We start from the raw sequence: 21,204 nt of genomic DNA, 5'->3' as shown, positions 1-21,204 counted from the left end.
GGAAAACTCTCTGGAGAACCACTCCCCACCATGAGCATACATAATGCTACATAACTGGAAGCCAGTGGTGACCGGAAGGTAACCAGAACAAAAAAAACTCAAATCCGACTCAGGGTCTGACAAGATTAACTACTCTGCCCACCCCCAACTCCCAGTAAAGGTCTAGGAAAACAGGCATGCCCACTTCAGGTACAAATACTATTTACCTCAGTCTGTATTGTTCTATATGCAATGTTCAGCATTCAAGCAAAAATGAAAGCCAGAAAAAATAATCCACTATTAACAGACAGAGCAATCAATTGAATCAGATTAACTCAACTGCTTAGAGAGTCTAAGACTAATGAGAAAAGGATGGAGTTTGAGCATGTGACAAATGGGTCATCTTCACTTTGTTGTTAGCCACTGACTAGACCTATCATCAGAGCTGAAGATCCTACATATCCACACCACTGACACTGGACAATCTTTATATGTTTATATAGTGTCGCACATTCATTTACTTAACTATTATAAAACTAAGGTCCTGGTGTTGGACACCAGGTAGGTCCTTGTTGATTATCTATTTTATATATAGTAGTGTGTATAGTCTTGTGTTTCACTTAAGCTTATATACTGACAAAAAAACCCTCTTAATTTACAGTATAGTGTTCCTTCTGTTCCAATATACTATCTACACTCCTGAAATGAATGGTTTCACCAAGAACAACCTCTTGGTGGTGTGTTGATATCTTACCTATAACTCTGTTGAGCCAGTCAGGAGAAATGTTGAGAAGAATCTTCTCTATCAGCTTTGATCCTACATGGACGCAAACCTTATATATTCCATCAACTATGGTCATTAAAGCTGGCCTACAAAAGAGTAAACAGCACAGGACCCTCAAAAAGATTTTCAATTAAAGGAATGTTTAAATGCCATATAATTTCAAAAATCACTGGGTTTTTATGCAGGGTTAATTTAAATTACTAAAACAACTCTAGGATGTCCTGAAACATCCCAGAAATAAAAGAAGGGCTTTTTTTAAAAGAAAGAGTTTCAAGTGATAAACTAATAAATTTTATTTATTCCATATTCATTTTAAATTTTCAGATACTAATGTAAGAAGACATTATTTTACACTGCTGTGTAAGTTATTTCTAGAAATAAAATAAAGATGATAATCATGTATTTCACAATCAATTTCAAGTTATTTTTTTCTACTGGATTCTTTCTCATCAAAAACAAACTGTTTTGCATGTCAATAAACAAGGAACTAGGTAAATAGTTTTCAGTACCTCATGCAATGGAATATTATGTGACTGTTAAAATGAATGAGGAAGATTTATAAGTGCTATTAGGATAGGAATGCCATGATACACTCTAAGGAACAAACAATATGAACAAAACAGTATGGATAATATTATTCTATCTAAGTACTTTTAAAGACAGGGATATACCTCTTTTAAAAATAAATTATTAAAAAATAAATTGAAATCAAGATACCACTTGTGGCAATGACTGGGTCTGTGAACATCAATGGTGTCAAATAAGGAACATGGTTGTGTTCCGTAATGTAGTTGAGGGCCAACCTTTTACAAACACAATGGTAGCAACCAAGTAACTTTTGGAAGAGGAAACAGAGGATTCACTGTCTTTAACAATGATGATTGGGCATTATCTTCAACTTTGCAAACTGGTCTTCCTGCTGGTACATATTGTGATGTTATTTCTGGAGATAAAATTGGTAATGATTGTACAGGAATTAAAATCTATGTTTCTGGCAATGGCAACGATAATTTTTCTATTAGTAACTCTGCTGATGATCCATTTATTGTGATTCATGCTGAATCTAAATTATAAAGCTTGAATTAAATACATATACCCAGAGGGGGGGAAAAAATAAACTGAGAACAGAATTTAGAAAGACTCACTAGTATAGGGGAATTTAGTGTAACAGCTAAAACATGACTACTGATTTTCCCTCTAAAAACTTACTTCCCCCTTTATCCACATGATGATTCTAGTTTCTTTCCTCTTTTACACTCTATACTCTTTCCCCAGGCTTTCTTCCTCCATTCTTTATTTCAACAAATACATACTCGATATCTTGTACCATGCAGTGTGCTAAGCACTGGGCATACACTAGTGAATAAGACAGATATGGTTCCTTCACTCAAGGAACTTAAGAGTTTAATAGGATAGAAAGACAATAAGCTTTTCAACAATGGTGGCAAGATGATTCAATGGGGATAGAATAGTCTTTTCAACCAACTGTACTGGGACAACTGAATATCCACATGTGAAAGAATGAAGCTGGACCCCTTGCTTATACCACATACAGAAATTCATTCACTCAAAATAGATCATGGACCTATACATAAGAGCTAAAGCTATAAAATTCTTAGAAGAAAATATAGGAGTAAACCTCTATGATCTTGGGTTAGGAATGATACTTTTCTTAGATATGATGTTTCTTTATGTTGCTTGAAAAGCACAAGTGACAAAAAGAAAAACAGATAATAAAAAGTGTTGACAAGGACATGGAGAAACTGCAACCCTCATACATTGCCGGTGAGACTGCAAGTAAAATTGTGCAGCAGCTTTGGAAAACAGTTTGGCAGTTCCTCAAAGGGAACAAAAAGTTACCATACAACCTAGCAATGCTACTCCTGAGTATACATCCAAGAGAAATGAAAACATGTCCACACGAAAATCTGTACATGAATGTTCGGAGCAGTGTTATTTACAATAGCCAAAAAGTGGGGATAATCCAAATATCCATCAGTTGATGAACGGATAAATAAAATGTGGCATATCCATATTATGTGGCAGTAAAAAAAATGAAGTACTGATACATGCTACAACATGGATGAAACTTGAAACATGTTAAGAAAAAGTTCAGTCACAAAGGACTGCACACTGTATGATTATTTATATGAAATGTCCAAAATAAGCACACCTATAGAGCCAGAAATTCGACTCGTGGGTGCTATGCGTTGGTGGGAGGGGAGAATAAGTGACTGCTATGGGTATGGGGCTTTGGGGGAGAGGGAGATGAAAATGACCTAAAATTGATTGTGGTGACAGTTGCACAAGCCTGTGAATATACTAAAGCCATGGAATCGTACATTTTAGATGGCTTAATCTGATGGGATGTGAATTATATCTCAGTAACGATGTCTTTTAGAAGACAATGTGCAAGTAAACGACTCCAGGTACACACACACACACACACACACACACACACACACACACACACACACACACACGGCACTCTTAACAGAGAACAAAGGAGGTGACTAAGAAGGCCTCTCTGATGAACGGCCACTGAACTAAGACATGAAGGAGCCAGCCTCGTGGAGTCAGGCAGAGAAAAGAGCATGTGAGAAAGCCCTAAGGAAGAAGAAGTCAGAGTGTCTAAAGAACTGAAAGAAGACGGTACAGCTGCAGCCCTGTGAGCAAGGCAAGGAGTACAGCAGATGAGCCAGCAGAGGCGAGTGTGATGGGAAACTCTGAAAAGGTTTTAAAGGAAGGGAGTGGTCACTCTGTCAGCTGTGGAGAATGGACTGGGGGGATGCGAAGGGAGGGGACCACCTGAATCCAATTTTCTTTTCCAGACAAGCAACTTTCAAAGTAAGAGCAAAGTTCATTTACTTATTTATAACAAACATAAATATATGTAAAGGGAAATAAAGCTTATGAACTAAGCTTCTGTAAATTTTCTTAAAGTATTCCATGATAACATGCTGAATATATTTGCATACGGTTTTTAGATATTGCAGTATTTAGAAATAGAAAAGAGAATAAAACACTGAGTGCTAGTCTGCTATCCTTAATTTCTAATATGAAGTTGGGGAAACTGAGATACAGAAAGGTTAAACACCTTACTAGCTTCCACAACTCAGAGGTTAGATCATATAATTACTTTTAACCTTTAAATTCCAATAATATGTTAAGGTGGGGAAATGAGTTTCTTATGAGCCATTTAGAACTTGGTTAAAAATGTAAACCAAGTAAAAGTTTTCTTCAGTATAGCTGCTTAAAGACAATAAAATCTCCCAATTACTGCTTTTGAAAAATTCCTGTTATGATTACTGGGCAATTTCTGCTTTCATAAATAGCTATTTATCACTCAGGAGGAACAATTTATTCTCTTGGATTAGCTCTAGTTAGTTCTCATTAGAAAGAGTTGATATATGTAATTTTTTGGTCACTTCCAGTCCTATAATATTAAACGTTTTCCATCCCGCTGGCTTGCTTAGTTGCCTTACCTATAGTATTTTTTCTTCATGGTAAACGGCAAGCAGCTAAAACATTGTTTGTAGATCTTGTTCTCATCTGTTTCTAGTTCCAGTCCACATTTTGCACAGCCAGTATATATAATATTGGGAAGAGAAGAAAAAATAATCTTCAGAGAACTGTGAGCATTTAGAGCTATCTTCAGAGATGCTGTAATGGGAAACACTAGCTCTAAAATCTGGGCTTTGATTAGAATCACTCCTGTAAAAGACAAACACAAAGAAATATCACAAATTAGGAGCCAAAACCATAATTTAATTTACAAACATGGTTAATTATACAGTTGATTCACAGTTATTTATAGTAAAGGATACACCGAGGTCTTGTTCTTGGTCTTCTCTACTCTTTTCCTAGACAGTCTCACTCACGTAGGACTTCCGTATTTACTCTAGAGTGTAAGGGGTGATCTGCCTGCAACTTAAAGACTTTTTTGGCTAATTTGGCTGAAAAGGTGGATGTTTTCTTCCTCCCTGTCCTCTGAAAAATCAGTTTAATCTTTTTTAGAAGAAATCCCTCTAAACACTTGAAACTAACATGCCATCTCTTCTTTTCTTTTAATTAATCATCATCAAAAGTCAAATAGGAGGTCAGTAATTCCAAAAATAATACACCACTAGCTTACCGTCTTTTTAAACTGTTTTTTCAGTTTCCCACCCATCATCATCCACACTCTGGGTGTTGGTTACATAGCCATGTGAGCCCTGAGGGTCCTCACGTACTAAATATTTTCTGTGTGACTCACCAGGCACCTCAAGCATGTTCATTCACTACTCACTGGCTCATGCACTCACCCATTCAACAAATATTGAGTATCTCTTATCTGCCAGACATTCTTTTTTGCTAATTTATCTTTGCCTTACTGTATACTAGTGAGATTGATGAGTTTATCTGAGCAACCTTCTCTTTTCCTCTACCATGTTCAGTTTAAAGGCTTTTTTAAGGCTTTGAATTTGTTCCTCTTCATCCTTTTAGCACACTCCAGGTCAAGAACTCATTATTCAGTATCCTGTTCCCTTTCCTGGTAATCTCTGCAGGGGTCTCATTAATGGCGACTTTCCTATTCCTAAGCCCTTCAGTTTGCTTCAGTCTTTTAGTGCCTGAAGATAGTTTCATCATCTCTTCCAATCATGTCATATATCTCTACACAAATTACAAGGGTGTGTAGCTGTCAGCATACCTAATAAACTATAGCAGACTCTTCATCACACCTTTCCATAGACATGATGAATCACTAATAAATTTTTTAATGAAATAACTCAGTAATTTTATTTTTATTAAAGCATAGCTCACCTATGTTTTTTGTTTTTTTAATATTTATTTATGTGGCTGCGTTGGGTCTTAGTTGCAGCACGTGGGATCTTCGTTGTGGCATGCAGGTTCTTTCGTTGCGGTGCATGGGCTCTTCGTTGCAGCACGTGGGCTTCTCTCTAATTGTGGTGCTTGGGATCCAGAGTGTGCAGGCTCAGTACTTGCAGTGCGTGGGCTTAGCTGCCCCACGGCATGTGGGATCTTAGTTCCCTGACCAGTGATCAAACCCTCGTCCCCTGCATTGGAAGGCGGATTCTTAATCACTGGACCACCAGGGAAGTCCCAATAATTTTAGAAGAATGTTAATATAATTGCTAACATTTTGCAAATTTACACAACTCTTGAAAAGAACTAAAAGTTCATGATGAATGTGGATACAGCTTTCAAGGGGTTCATGGCCTGCTGGGCACTTACATTCTGCTGATGGCAGGATACTTCCTTCCTTCCTCCCCTCCTCTCTTCCCTCCTCCCTCCCCTCCTCCCTTCCTTCCTTTCTTCCTTTTTTTTTTATTTTTGGCTGCACCATGCAGCTTGAGGGATCTTAGTTCCCGACCACAGTATCAATAAATGTTTCCATGTAGAAGTGGGTATATGGAGTTCTTCTCTGAGAATAAATCTCTGTATTCAATTAAAAGGTGGATTTTTTGAGAGGCTGTTGTTTTTGTTTTCTACTTGCAGTCTCCTTAGCTTAGTTTCATAATGTAATAATGCTAACCTATAATCACATCTTGGAAAATATTCAAACACACATACCTGAATTAACACAACTTGTAAAATTTTAACCTGGCATTTGGCCAAGGTAGAGTAAGCGACTGGATTTATGCTCCTACCTTGTGATATAATAAAAAGTAAATATTCGGTCTTTGTCCTTAGTTCCTAGCACACAGCTCCAAAAACTCTTGGAAATCTCCCAGAGTGATAAGAGTATCTTTCTTTGCTAATGAGATGACTGGTGACTGGGGCCCATTGGTAGCTTCAGGATGGGGGCTGGTCACCAGAAGGACCAAGGCAGATTAGATGGTTAGAACTTTCAGCCCCACCCACTGACCTCTGCAGAGGGGAAAGGGGCTGGAGATTGAGCTAATCACCAATAGGCAATGATTTAATCGATAACGCCTACACGATGAGACCTTGATTAAAAACCTTAAACAGGGTTCAAGGAGCTTCTGGATTGATGAACACATTGAGATGCTGGGAGGTTGGTGCACCAGAGAGGGCATGGACGCTCCATGCCCCTTCCTCCATATCTTGCCCTATGTATCTCTTCCATTTGGCTGTTCCTGAGTTGTATCCTTTATAATAAACTGGTATGTAAATAAAGAGAGTTCCTGAGTTCTGTGAGTAGTTCTAGCAAATTACTGAGCCTGAAAGTGGAGAGGGCTGTGGGAACTCCCAACTTTGTAGCCAAGTCAGACAGAAGGGTACCCGGGGTACCTAATACTTGAGACTGGCATCTGAAGTGAGGACAGTCCTGTGGGACTGAGCTCTTAAACCTGTGGAGTCTGATACTAACTCCAGGCAGGTAGCATCAAAATTGAAATGTAGGACACCGAGTTGCTGTTCAGAGTTAGAGAAATGCCTGTTGGTGTGAAAAAAACAGAAACAAAAAAACAAACAAAAAACCCCATACATTTGATGTCAAAAGTGTTGTGTATAAAAATAGTTCAGACACCTGAAACAACTAAAAACCAAACAAAATGTATGACACAACAATTCTCAAGGCATTAGATATCAGACAACAAAGGACAGTGATCCCTAACAGATGAGAAGCAAAAGATGTAAGCCTGGTGACTGTCCCAGCTTACAAAGAGAGTTTCCTGGCTGTGGTGCAGGAAAGGGTACCCAGGCAGAGACTGGTGGTTTCCCTGAGTTGAGAGGAGACAGAGCTTTGAGTCTGGAAGGCTAGTATGGCTAGAGTTCTCAGGGTAGAGTACTAGAAAGATGAGAGCTACAAAGGGAGAGAACTCTGGAGAAATGCAGAGGGAGAACTCTGGAGAAATGCAGAGGGTCCACCCCTTGGAGAATTCAACTGAGTATTAACCAATATATGTGACCAGAGGCCAAGGAAAGAACCAAGGAAAAGGATTACTGGGAACAATCACTGAAGCTTGTACAGAGCTGGGAGTAGTGTATTTTCCCACCAGCTAGAGTGGAAAATCTTGTAATCCATAGGGCACTGGATAGAGAACTTAGAAGCTGTACTTGGAGGAAAATTTATGGCACTAAACTCCTACATTGGAAAAAAAAAAAGTCTCATATCAACAACCTCAATTTCCACCTTAAGAAAGGTAAAAAAGTGAAACCTAAGAAAGCAGAAGAAAGGAAAAATAAAGACCAGACAAGAAATCAATGGAATAGAAAAACAGAGAAAAATTAATGAATATAAAAGGTAGTTATTTGAAAATATTAATAAAATTGGTAAAACTCTAGCGAAAATGATCAGTAAAAAAAAAAGAGAGAGGACACAAATTAGCAATATCAGGTAATACTGTTACAAGTCCAAGCTTGCTCTGTTCACCACCAGACAGGCCAATGAATCAGAGACCAGGAGTTGAGGCAAGGAATACAACTTTATTCGGAAAGCCGGCAGACCAAGAAGATGGCAGAATAGTGTCTCTGAAAAACCATCTTTTCTGGGTCTGGATGCCAGTTTCTTTTATACAATCAGAGAGGGAGAGGTGGTGAGGAAGTAAAGTAAAAGGGCCATCAGTCTTGCAAAACATCTCCTGGAACTGACCAAGCCTTGGTGAGGGGATGTGTTAGTTTCTTCTTTCTTGCAGCCATTCACAGGTGGGCAGGGTTCCCTGAGGCAGGCCATTATGTATGATTATAATAACAAAAGCAACGAAAAGCAAAGGTTAAAGTCAAACAGATCCAAAGTTGAGTCCGATTTACCTCTTCCCCGTTACCAATATTACTATAGATTCTAGATATATCAAAAATGATAATAAGAGAATATTATAACTTTATGCCAATAAATTGTTGTTGCTGTTATTGTGCCAACAACCTAGATGAAATGAACAGATTTCTTGAAAGATACAAACTACCAAAGCTCACTCAAAAAGAACAGATAACCAGAATAGTCCTATATCTATTAAATAAAATTAATTTGTAGTTAAACCTTCCAATAAAGAAAACTTCAGGCCCAGATGGCTTCCCTGAGTTCTATCAAACATGTACAGAAGAAATCAATCTAATTCTAAACAAACTCTTCCAGAAAACTGAAGAGGAAAAACTACATACCAACTCATTCTATGAGCATTGCTCTAACACCAGAACCAGAAAAACATATGTAATGGGGAAGAGCTAAATGGGACTCCATGTTGGATCTGTTTCTTTGACTTTAACCTTTGCTTTCCGTTGCTTTTGTTATTATAATCATACATAATGGCCTGCCTCAGGGAACACCGCCCACCTGTGAATGGCTGCAAGAAAGAAGAAATTAACACATCCCCTCACTGAGGCTGGCCATTCCAGGAGATGTTTTGCAAGACTGATGTATCTTTTTACTTTACTTCCTCGCCACCTCTCCCTCTCCAGTTTGCCTTTTTACTTTACTTCCCTCTCTGACTCTAGAAAAGAAACTGGCATCCAGACCCCGATGAGATGGTCTTTTGGGGACCCTAGTCCACCATCTTCATGGTCTGCTGGCTTTCCAAATAAAGTCGTATTCCTTGCCTCAACACCTCATCTCCCGATTTACTGGCCTGTCACGCGGTGAGCAAAGTAAGCTTGGACTCGGTTACAGTTACTACAAGAAAAGAAAACTGCAGACAACACAGACATAAAAATTCTTATTAACAGGTGTTAGTGGGAATTCCCTGGCAGTCCAGCGGTTAGGTCTCCGTGCTTTCACTGCCAAGGGCCCAGGTTCTATCCCTGGTCAAGGAACTTAAGATCTCACAAGCCATGCATGGCGCGGCCAAAAAAACAAAAAACCCAGAAATGCAACGTTGGTTTAATATGCAAAAATCAATCAATGTAATTAATTATATTAAAAGATTGGAAAAAAACTATGATCATCTCAATTGATGGCGAAAAAGCATTTGAAAAATTCTAACATCCATTTCTGATTTAAAAAAATTTTTTTTCAGGACTTCCCTGGTGGCACAGTGGTTAAGAATCCTCCTGCCAATGCAGGGGACACGAGTTCAAGCCCTGGTCCGGGAAGATCCCACATGCCGCATACACCACAACTACTGAGCCCACGTGCCACAACTACTGAAGCCCGCGTGCCTAGTGTCCGTGCTCCGCAGCAAGAGAAGCCACCACAATGAGAAGCCCGTGCACTGCAACGAAGAGTAGCCCCTGCTCGCCACAACTAGAGAAAGCCTGCAAACAGCAACAAAGACCCAACACAGCCAAAAATAAATTAAAAAAAAAAGAATTAAAAAACAATTTTTTTTTCAGAAAACTAGGAATAAAAGGGAACTTCATCGACCTGATAAAGGCATCTATGAAAAACATACAGCCAATATCATACTTACTAATGAAAGAATAAATGCTTTCTCCCTAAGATCAGAAACAAGGTAAAAATGCTTGCTCTTACAACTTTTTTTCAGTATTGTATTAGAGGAGCTATCAAGTGTAACAAGGAAAGAAAAATAAATAAAAGGCATCCAGACTGGAAAGAAAGAAGTAAAACTGTCTTAACACAAATAAAATGACCATCTATGTAGAAAATCCAAATCTATGTAGAAAATCCAAATCCAACAAAGAGTTGCTATTGAGCTTAGTGGATGTAGCAAAGTTACAAAATACAAGGTCAATATATGAAAATCAACTGTATTTCTACATATTACCAATAAACAATTAAAACTGAAATTCTTAAAAATACCATTTATAATAGCATAAAAATAGAAACTAGGGATATGTCTGACAAACAATGTGAGAGTCCTATACTCTGAAAACTACAAAACACAGCTAAGGAATTAAAGAAGATCTAAACAAAAGGAGAGATACATCTTGTTCATGGATTGGCAAACTCAGTGTTAAGATGCTTCAGTTCTTCCCCAAATTGATCTATAGCTTCAACACAATCTCAATCAAAATCCCAGTAGGCTTTTTTTGTAGAAATTGACAAACTGATTCTAAAATCCACATGGAAATGCAAAGGTTATAGAACAGCCAAAACAACTTTGAAAAGAACAAAGTTGGAAGGCTAACAATATCTGACTTCAAGACTTATCAGTATAAAACTTCAGTAATCAAAATAGTGTGCTATTGGTGGAAAGATAGACAAATAGATCAATAAAACAGAAGAAAGTCCAGAAATAGACCATACATGTGGACAACTGATTTTGACAAAGGTGCAAAGGCAATTCAATGGAATAATCTTTTCAACAACTAGTGCTTGAACAACTGGATAGTTATACAGCAAAAAACAAACCAAAAAAACCCAACTTCAAGCCATACCTCACGTTATATACAAAATTAACTCAAAATAGATCATAAACCCAAATTTAAAACCTAAAACTCTAAAACTTTTAGAATAACACGTAGGAGATAAATTTTTGTGACATTGGGTTAGGCAAAGATTTCCTAGAAATGACACCAAAAGCACAATTCATACAAGAATAAATGGATAAACTGGACTTCATTAAAATTTAAAACGTGTGCTCTTCAAAAGACCTGGGTAAAATAATGAAAAGACAAGTAAAAGACTACAACAGAGGCAAGCAAAAGACAAGCAACATTTTTGCAAAGCTTATAGTTGATAAAGAATTTTGACTCAGGGAGTTCCCTGGTGGTTAGGATTCTGGGCTTTCACTGCTGTGGCCAAGGTTCAGTCCCTGGTCTGGGAACTGAGATCCTGCAAACTTCACAGCACAGCCAAAAAAAAAAAAAAAGAAAAATAATTTTTACCCAGAACATAAAGAACTCTCAAAATTCAATAAAACAATCAAGTCAATTTTTTTAGGTAGGCAAAAGATTTCAATCGACACTTCATCAAAGAAGATATAGAGTTGGCAATTAAGTACATAAAAGATGTTCAAAACCATCAGTCAATAAGGAAATGCAAATTAAAACCACAATGACCCATTACTACACACCTATTAGAATGAACAAAATTAAAAAGAATGCCCATACCAAGTGTTGAGGTAGGTGTGGAAAAAACAGAACTCTCATACACTGCTGGTGGAAATGTAAAATGGTACAACTACTTTGGAAAACAGTTAGGCAGTTTATTTTTATTTTTTGGCACTTTCATTAAAAGTTAAATACATGCCTACCATATAATCCAGCTATTGACTCAGTTCCTAGGTATTTATTCATGAAAAAAGAAAGACTATGTCCATATAATGCCTTATACTTGAATGTTTATAGAAGCTTTATTTATAATAGCCAAGAACTGGAAACAACCCAGATGTCCATCCACAGCTGAACAGATAAACAAATCACAGTATATTCATATAATATGTACTACTGATACACACAACCACATAGATACATCTCAAAGAATTTGCTAAGTTAAAGACGCCAAACAAAACAATGTACATACTGCGTGAGTTCATGTATATAAAACCATAGAGAATTCAAAGTAATCTCTACTGACAGAAAGCGGATTGATTGCCTGGAAGGATCTGGGGCAGGGATGAGGAGTCAGAAGAGATTACAGAGAGACAGCTGACGGTTTCATGACTGTGGTGACAGTTGCATGGGTTTCATGTCAAAACTCACCAATATGAATGTGCATGCTTTAAAAAAGGGTAATTTCCTATGTGAAAATTACATCCCCAAAACCCTGTTAAAAAAATTTTTTTTTTAATCTGACACTCTGAATCACATTTGAAAAGCACTAACTCTGGACTTCCCTGGTGACACAGTGGTTTGTGCCTGCCAATGCAGGGGACACGGATTCAAGCCCTGGTCCGGGAAGATTCCACATGCCGCGGAGCAACTAAGCACGTGTGCCACAACTACTTAGCCTGCGCTCTAGAGCCTGTGAGCCACAACTACTGAGCCTGCGTGCCTAAAGTCCGTGCTTCACAAGAGAAGTCACCACAATGAGAAGACCGCTCACCACAACGAAGAGTAGACGCCCCTCTCTGCAACTAGAGAAAAGCCCACGCACAGCAATGAAGACCCAATGCAGCCAAAAATAAATAATTAATTTTAAAAAAGAAAACCACTAACTCTGAAGTATCCTATTAACTGCATATGACACAACTCTTACATTTCTGTGGATGAACCAAAAGTGGGCATAGCATGCTAGTAAAAAAGCCCAAGAATTATAGTTGAGAATCTTAGCATGTGATCTCTTAGGAGCTTCAACTTATTTTATTTGGGACCAGATTCTTTTCACTAGCAAAACTGTCAAAATAATCTTAGTCCACTTAAAACACATTTAGCATTTAACAAAATCTAAAACCATCTATAAGAATTCAGAAAATTATTTATGCAGACTGGAGAATAAAGTTAAAATTCAGTATCAAGATCCAAAGTTCCTGAGTGATTCTCGATAACTCAACCTATAAAAGCACCAAAAATAGTAATCTTACACAAATTCTGAGGAAAATTTTTGACCAAATTTTTCTTCTTCATTAAAACACTTAAATTATGTAATAATAAACCTGCAGATACAGCTCAGCTTTTTCAACCCTTACTTGCCCTCTAAATACATTTGCTATGAACTTCCCTGGTGGTGCCGTGGTTGGGAATCCGCCTGCCAATGCAGGGGACACGGGTTCGAGCCCTGGTCTGGGAAGATCCCACATGCTGCGGAGCAACTGGGCCCATGCGTCCTAACGACTGAGCCTGCACTTTACAGCCCGCAAGCCACAACTAGTAAGTCCACACACCCAGAGCCCATGCTCCGCAACAAGAGAAGCCACAGCAATGAGAAGCCCGCACACCGCATCGAAGAGTAACCCCTGCTTGCCTTGACTACAGAAAAGCCCGAAGACCCAACACAGCCAAAAATAAATAAATAAATATTTAAAAATAAATAAATACATTTGCTATAGTAGCCGCTGGAATACTTTCTATTAGTTTCCCAAACTGATAATCACTGACATTTACTCATTACTGGCATTTAGCAAGCTTAACTATAGCTTTAAATCCTGTTTAATTTGTTATACCTTCAACCAGGAGTTAGCATCTTTCTAGCATCATTTCTGTAGTTAGGAATGCAATTTAGTGAAAAGTATTTCCCACTAAAATTGTAGCAGTTTATCTAGTTATTTTCACTATTTTACTCTCTCTTCATTCCAAAGTGAACCTAAAACATATGCCTTTTACTACTGCACTCAAAATAAATTAATTATATTTAGTTCATGAAAATTGTGTGTGTGTATAAAATTCATCAGGCATTCTTCCATGTAGTATGCTTCTGAGAATGAAATTTATACACACACTCACACACACATATTTGAGTTCAGGAAGTATGTTATTACATTATACAAAGCAGTAAGTAAATTCCATAAATTCTGTATCAATGTTAACTTTTAACACTCATGTGATAGATGATAGCTTAGTAACTTGATAAAATGTTTATCTCAACAGTGATTCTGGCTAGAGTCATTTTTCTATTTCTGGCTTATTAAATGATAAGCTGCTTTTAACTACATGCAAAAAATATTTTTAGGTAATCCCTAATAATTACAAATTAACCTCAAAGGATTGTAGGCAAAATGTTAGGAAGATGTCAGTATCTGTTTCAGCTACTTACAGAGATCTATATTTCACTTTTATATTCAATTACATATTTTCCCCACAAATGGCAGCTTCTTTGCTTATATGAAAACTAGCAGACTTCCCTGGTGATGCAGTGGTTAAGAATCCTCCTGCCAGTGCAGGGGACATGGGTTCAAGCCCTGGTCCAGGAAGATCCCACATGCTGCGGAGCAACTAAGCCCGTGTGCCACAACTACTGAGCCTGCGCTCCAGAGCCCACGAGCCACAACTACTGAGCCCATGTGCCACAATTACTGAAGCTCGTGTGCCTAGAGCCCGTGCTCCACAACAAGAGAAGCCACTGCAATGAGAAGCCCGAGCACCACAACGAAGAGCAGCCTCCGCTCTCCGCAACTAGAGAAAGCCTGAGCGCAGCAATGAAGACCCAACACAGCCAAAAATTAATAAATAAATTTATTTAAAAAAAACAAACTAGCAATGTCTTATATAAATAAAGGTCTTACCTGAACGCTTATCCTCTAGGTGTGTCGCTAAATCTGACATCTTCACAAAGGACGGTGTGTTTTTTTGAAATTTTGCTTTAAATGTAATTGCCCTTATATCATCATCAAACAGGCACTCACAGGATGACCATGGTGTTGTATGCAATTCTAGGTTCTCCAGGATGCAATTGCGCTGAACAAAAAGATATTTAAATTCCCAAATATAATCTTAAACAAAACAAAAACAAAAAGTTACCAAAAAGGAAATAATCTAGGCTCAAAATCAGATTAAATAGATTGACCTGATTAAATCAGTTAAATACAACTTTCATCACATTAAGGAATTTGGATATAAAGATGCAAAATATGAATGTTGTATTAAGGCAGTAAGATAAGAATGCTAGAGATAATTTTAACAAAAATTTTTCTAAAGATTACTTGGTCTCCGAAACAGTCATAATTTATCATAACCAACTGCTTTTCAAAGTAGCAAACTCTCATTTTGATATCCACAGAAAAGATTTTTTAAAATAATGGCATAGAAATGGACGTCTGCCATAATCAATATTACTCATTGATTTTTCAACACCTTAGTTTCCTTTTATATTTATTTATTTATTTAGTTGCACTGGGTCTTAGTTGAGGCAGGTGGGCTTCCTTAGTTGTGGCTCTCAGGCTCCTTAATTGTGGCATATGGGCTCCTTAGTTGTGGCTTGAGAGCTCTTTAGTTGTGGCATGCGAACTGTTAGTTGTGGCATGCATATGGGAATCTAGTTTCCTGATCAGGTATCGAACCTCGGCCCACTGCATTGGGAGTGCAGAGTCTTAACCACTGTGTCACCAGGGAAGTCCCCTTAGTTTTCTTATTTAGCTAATTTTTCCACAACAAAAAAAAGCATTTAGACTCAGTTGCTCCTATTTTTAATTCCCTTAGTAATAATTCTGAACCACAGTAGCACAGACCTTCTTGCCAAATAATCAGACTATAAATTAATAGATTCAACTTTAAAACTATATCAAAACAAAAAGAGGTCTCTTAGCACTAAGTTTTCTAATGACAGTTGTCTTTTTAGTTTCCCACATACTTCAGGCCATAAATCTAATTCACAACACCCTACCGGCTTCCTCAGTTTCTTTCATTGGACAGCTTTTTTTTTGTGGACAATCTTAAAACAAGTCAATACATCTGTATAGACAGAGCATCATTAGAAAGAACTAAAACATATATATTCCAAGCTGTTGCTTAAAACCAATCACTATTTTAAAATAGCTTTCTTGCCTTATTATAAAATACATGCTTAGAAATCACAGATAAGCAAAGAAATAAATGGCAGCTATAATCAACACCTCAGAATAAACACAGTTAATATTTTAGTGGCCATCTAGTTGTTCTCAATTTGTTTGATTTTTACTTATGTCAAATATATTTTTACATGTCATTAAGTATTATTCTACATTATTTTAAAATACTGCGTAATATGTCATTGCACAGGTACACCAAAATCTTAAAAATTATTAGAGTAATCCTCTCTTTTGGGGCATGTTTCTTATTTTTCACTATTATAAACAGTACTGTGATAACATATTTTTAGCTACATCTTTATGCACAACCATGATAAATTCCTATTAATTGTAATTGTTAGGCCAAAGGTATTCCAAATTCTAAGGCTTTCATATGCATTGTCAATTGTCCTCAAGAAAGGTTTTACCCCTGAAACTAATACACTGTAAGTCAGTTATACTTCAGTTAGAAAAACAGAAAAGAAAAAGAAAGGTTTGCCAATTTACATCTTCAATAGTTTAGGAGAGTGGCTATTTCCCCATATCTTCTCTATTGATTTCTTAGCAGAAAAATCAGCTATGATTATTATTTTATTTGTCTGTCTCCCATTACTAGTAAGAGTAACTTTTTTCATACATTTATTGGCCACTTTAATTTCCTCTTCGGGGACTTGCCTGTTCATATCTATTGCCCATTCTTACAAGTATTTGTCTTTTGCCTTTGGCATTACTTTCTGACAAAATGCAATTTTTTCCTGGTTTTTCACTTGCATTTTAATTTTGTATATAGTGATTTTTAGTTGATTTTTAATGCAGTTTTTTGTTGCTGCATTTTATTTAGCCTACTAGTCTTTGGGTTCCAAATAAGTTCACTTATATTTTCTTCTAGTGCTCATTGTTCCTTTTTTAAAATATTTGAATTTCTAATACACCTGTAATTTACTTTGGCACAAATATAAAGTATAAGTTTAATTCTTATTTTTTTCTCTAATTGTTAGCCAGATATTCCAAATATTATTTACTCTTTTTTAAAGGAAAAAAATTTGCTTTAATTTTTAAATTATAAAATAAAATATATTTTTTGTAAAATATTTAGACAGTAAAAGAAAAGTAATAGGTAAGATAAGATTGCCCAAGTTTCAATACAATGGATAATGGGTACTTCAGTTAATTATATTATTCTGTCTATATGTTTGAAGTTTTTTAAAAAATATATTTATACATTTATTTATTTTTGGCTGCATTGGGTCTTCGTTGCTGTGCTCAGGCTTTCTCTAGTTTTGGCGAGCAGGGGCTACTCTTCGTTGCAGTGCGTAGGCTTCTCATTGCGGTGGCTTCACTTGTTGTGGAGCATGGGCTCTAGGCACACAAGTTTCAGTAGTTGTGGCACGTGGGCTCAGTAGTTGTGGCTCAAGGGCTCTAGAGCACAGGCTCAGTACTTGTGGTGCACAGGCTTAACTGCTCCACAGCATGTGGGATCCTTCTGGACCAGGGCTCGAACCCATGTCCCCTGCATTGGCAGGCAGATTCTTAACTACTGCATCACCAGGGAAGTCCCAGTTTGAAGTTTTTTATACTAAAAGGTTTAAAAAATAAATGCAGACTCCATACATGCATAAAATTCAAACTAAAGGTATAAAGAAAAAATAAAAACCACATAATACTACTATATAGAAATAGCCAGTGCTAGCATTTTAGTATCTGTATTTCCAGATTTTTTAAAATTAATTAATTAATTATTTTTGGCTGTGTTGGATCGTCCGTGCTGCGCACGGGCTTTCTCTAGTTGTGGTGAATGTGGGGCTAATCTTCGTTGTGTTGCATGGGCTTCTCATTGCAGCGGCTTCTCTTATTGTGGAGCACGGGCTCTAGGTGTGCAGGCTTCAGTAGCTGCAGCACGTGGGCTCAGCAGTTGTGGCTTGCAGGCCCTAGAGAGCAGGCTCAGTAGTTGTGGTGCATGGGCTTAGTTGCTCCGCGGCATGTGGGATCTTCCCAGACCAGGAATCAAACCTGTGTCCCCTGCATTGGCAGGCAGATTCTCAACCACTACGCCACCAGGGAAGTCCCTGTATTTCCAGATTTTTTAATGTGTATATACATACTTATATATTCACTTTTATTAAAATGGGATCCTATTACACATGAAGTTTTATAACCTACTTTTTTAAACTAAATATTCTATAACATACATCTCTCCAGGCTAGTGAACATACATATCTTTGATAGTGAATATCTTTGTGTGTCTACCAGACCACAAATAACCCCCTTAACTATTCCCCCACCCTCTGAAATAAGCTCAGATATTCCAACTGGTACTTTTTTTTTCTTTTTTTTTTTGGCCACTTAGTGCAGCATGAGGGAACTTAGTTCCCATACCCCCTACAATGGAAGTGCAGAGTCCTAACCACTGGACTGACAGGGAACTGCCTACTTTTTGACCCTGTCCTCCAGGCCACAGCTGACTGAATCAAATTCAACCTAGGCAGTCAGATTCTCTTTGCTGGGAACTTAGAAATGGAACTGGTCTCTTAAAAGGAAAAGTAAAACAGGAGCTACAGAGTAACCATCTACTTTCTGTAAGGTTGAGAAGCAGGGAAAGTCTAGACTGAGTGAATAAGGCAGATCCACGGAGATGGTGCCTGGGACCCAAAAAGCTTTTCAGCTCCTAGCTCCAAGTCCCCCTGAAACCCATCACTCTTGTCTTATGTACTATGACATACTCCTGTATACTTCCAATATATCCCCCTTAATTGTTTAAGTTAACCACAATAGAGTTCTAGTTTTAACTACAAGCCCTCAGTGTCCAAGTTCAAATATAATTTCTTAATACATCCAATGGATTGCAAAACCTTCATGTGCATGCATTTTTAACTTTGTGATTCTTTTCTTATCATTTGAAACAAGCCAAGTTATTTCCTCCTCAAACTTGAGTCTTTTACTCCTTAAAGACAGTGGGAACCTTGAATGGCTGCCTGATCTGGGTTTTTTTGGTTTTTCTGGCCATGCTGAGGGGCATGCAGGATCTTAGTTCCCCGACCAGGGACTGAAACCATGCCCCCTACAGTGCAAGCACGGAGTCTTACCCACTGGACCACTAGGGAAGTCCTCTGTACTTTATTCTTCATTCATTCATAAAGAAAATATCTACTAGCACAGGCAGTGCTGTGTGATGGGGATACAATGGTGAACAAGCTAGTCAGGGTGCTTTTATTCACAGACTTTACAACCTACTGGGAAATTTAGTTAATTACCAAGCAAGCAAATAAGCTGGATCACCTGTCTGCGTTAGGTGGCATGAGTGCTATACAAAGAGTGACCTGGGACTTCCCTGGTGGCGCAGTGGTTAAGAATCTTCCCTGGTGGCGCAGTGGTTAAGAATCTGCCTGCCAATGCAGGGGACACGGGTTCGAGCCCTGGTCCGGGAAGATCCCACATACTGCGGAGCAGCTAAGCCCGTGCTCCACAACTACTGAGCCTGTGCTCTAGAGCCTGCGAGCCACAACTAATGAAGCCCGTGCGCCAAGAGCCCGTGCTCCGCAACAAGAGAAGCCACCGCAATGAGAAGCTCGCGCTCCTCAACGAAGAGTAGCCCCCGCTCACCACAACTAGAGAAAGCCCCCTCGCAGCAACGAAGACCCAATGTAGACAAAAAAAACCAAAGAGTGACCTGATAGGGAGTGATTATGTATATTCATGTGTGAGGCCTCTCTGGGGAAATGAAATTGGAGAGCCATCCGTGTGGGAGAGCTGCAGGAAAAAGCACTCTAGGCAGGGGAAACATGTAAATTCAAGATCCCAAGGCAGGAAAAAGGCAGGCATGTTCAAGTAACAGAAGGGAGTTAAGCTAGTAGGTCTGAGGGAGACTGACCAGTACTGAGACAATTCGTGATACAATTCTGTATTTGAATCATGAATTAAGGGCATGTACGGATATCAAACCTCCGTGCAGACATAACTGTGATTTTGCATGAAGTATAATTATAAAGGTTGAGATCACTTGTATTATTCTGTGTTTAATTAGTAATGTCACGAGAGTACTTTATTGTAATCTGTTATACTTTTAAAGTATTAGACTTCTATTAAATGATTTCAGGAGAATATTGCATTGGAAAGGCATTTAGTTCTGAATAGCCTATTTTATGCATACCCAATTCCCAAGAAGCCCACCCTCATTAGGACCTAAACTGTGACCAACGCTTGCTACATATGAGGCATACCAAATTCCTACTAACAACGCATATTTCTAACAAACGCAAATTGGGGATTAGTTTCTTATTATTCTTCTCCAAAACATTGACTCTGTTATCTTCAGTATTCAGTAATGACTGCTTGACGATCATTTCTGATTATATCACCTAAATGTGAGTCTGTTTTCCTTGGGAACAAGTAAAACCAGGGCCCAGTACAGAAAGAATAATACAGAGAATGCCTTAAGAAAAAAAAGAAATACTAAATGAATAGACAGAATGCTAACAATTGGTGAAAGTAGAACCACTTACTTAAATGAGTCTTCAAAATTGGTATTTTCCCATTTTAGAAAGAATGATCTTGAGATATTAAGGTGGATATTAAAACTTAAAAAACAATGATTATAAATAAACATGCTGAATGAATGAACAAAGAACAACTACACCTCAATTCCTGGATTCATAAATTTTCAATATTAACTTAAATATCATAGAATTATCTAGGGATAACTACAATTCCTCTTCTATTAACCAAATAACTATTAGTTTTAAAAGAATATTCATATTAAGCATGGAGCAATCTGCTTTGCTACAGCTGCACTGTAATTGGAATGACACCTTCGACCTACATTCTGCTCAACATGCAGTAGACTCATGTTCCTGGCCATGGCATGGTGGTCAACAATGATGGTTTGTCTATCATTGACACATGTTTCAGATTTCTCAACCAAACAAATATTTGTCACTGTTTGATCTTAACAAAAAAGTCAAAAGTCAAATCCTAGTTATGGGCTATTAATGATTAAGAGAGACAATGTGATAGATCTTTATTTTTTTTGGTTTGTTTATTTTTGTGATAGATCTTTAGATAACTATTTTGAAATAGAAGTTTGAAAGAAACATTAACTCTTTCAGGTAAAAAAGAATGGGTCACATACTCAATCTTTGCATTAATTTAGCAGAGTAAAATAACTCATAAGCCAATAATTAAACTGTCTCTGATTGCTACAGCTAAAGGATCTCACAATATCAA

General features: G+C 37.7%; 1 protein-coding gene across 19 annotated transcripts in view; it reads right to left on the bottom strand.

Moving 5' to 3' along the window:
- Positions 1–21,204, bottom strand: part of SHLD2 (shieldin complex subunit 2) — a 117,669-nt gene that overhangs the window by 8,534 nt on the left and 87,931 nt on the right. For 16 of the 19 annotated variants that reach the window (XR_007471358.1, XR_007471361.1, XR_007471359.1 and 13 more), the window contains 3 exons: positions 14,725–14,931; positions 4,249–4,477; positions 734–849 (listed from right to left, as the gene is read on the bottom strand). Coding sequence is in view for 16 of the 19 variants with exons in the window: in XM_049697141.1 (XP_049553098.1) it covers positions 734–849; positions 4,249–4,477; positions 14,725–14,931 (552 nt within the window). In the remaining 3 variants the exon portion in view is untranslated. Of the gene's footprint in view, positions 1–733; positions 850–4,248; positions 4,478–5,566; positions 5,821–14,724; positions 14,932–21,204 lie in introns of those variants that run through there. The other 3 variants (XM_049697146.1, XM_049697148.1, XM_049697149.1) reach the window with 2 other exon arrangements.

Source organism: Orcinus orca, chromosome 14 (assembly GCF_937001465.1).
Source record: "Orcinus orca chromosome 14, mOrcOrc1.1, whole genome shotgun sequence".
NCBI classification, from domain to species: Eukaryota; Metazoa; Chordata; class Mammalia; order Artiodactyla; family Delphinidae; genus Orcinus; species Orcinus orca.
This window is presented reverse-complemented; position numbering and strand designations above follow the sequence as displayed.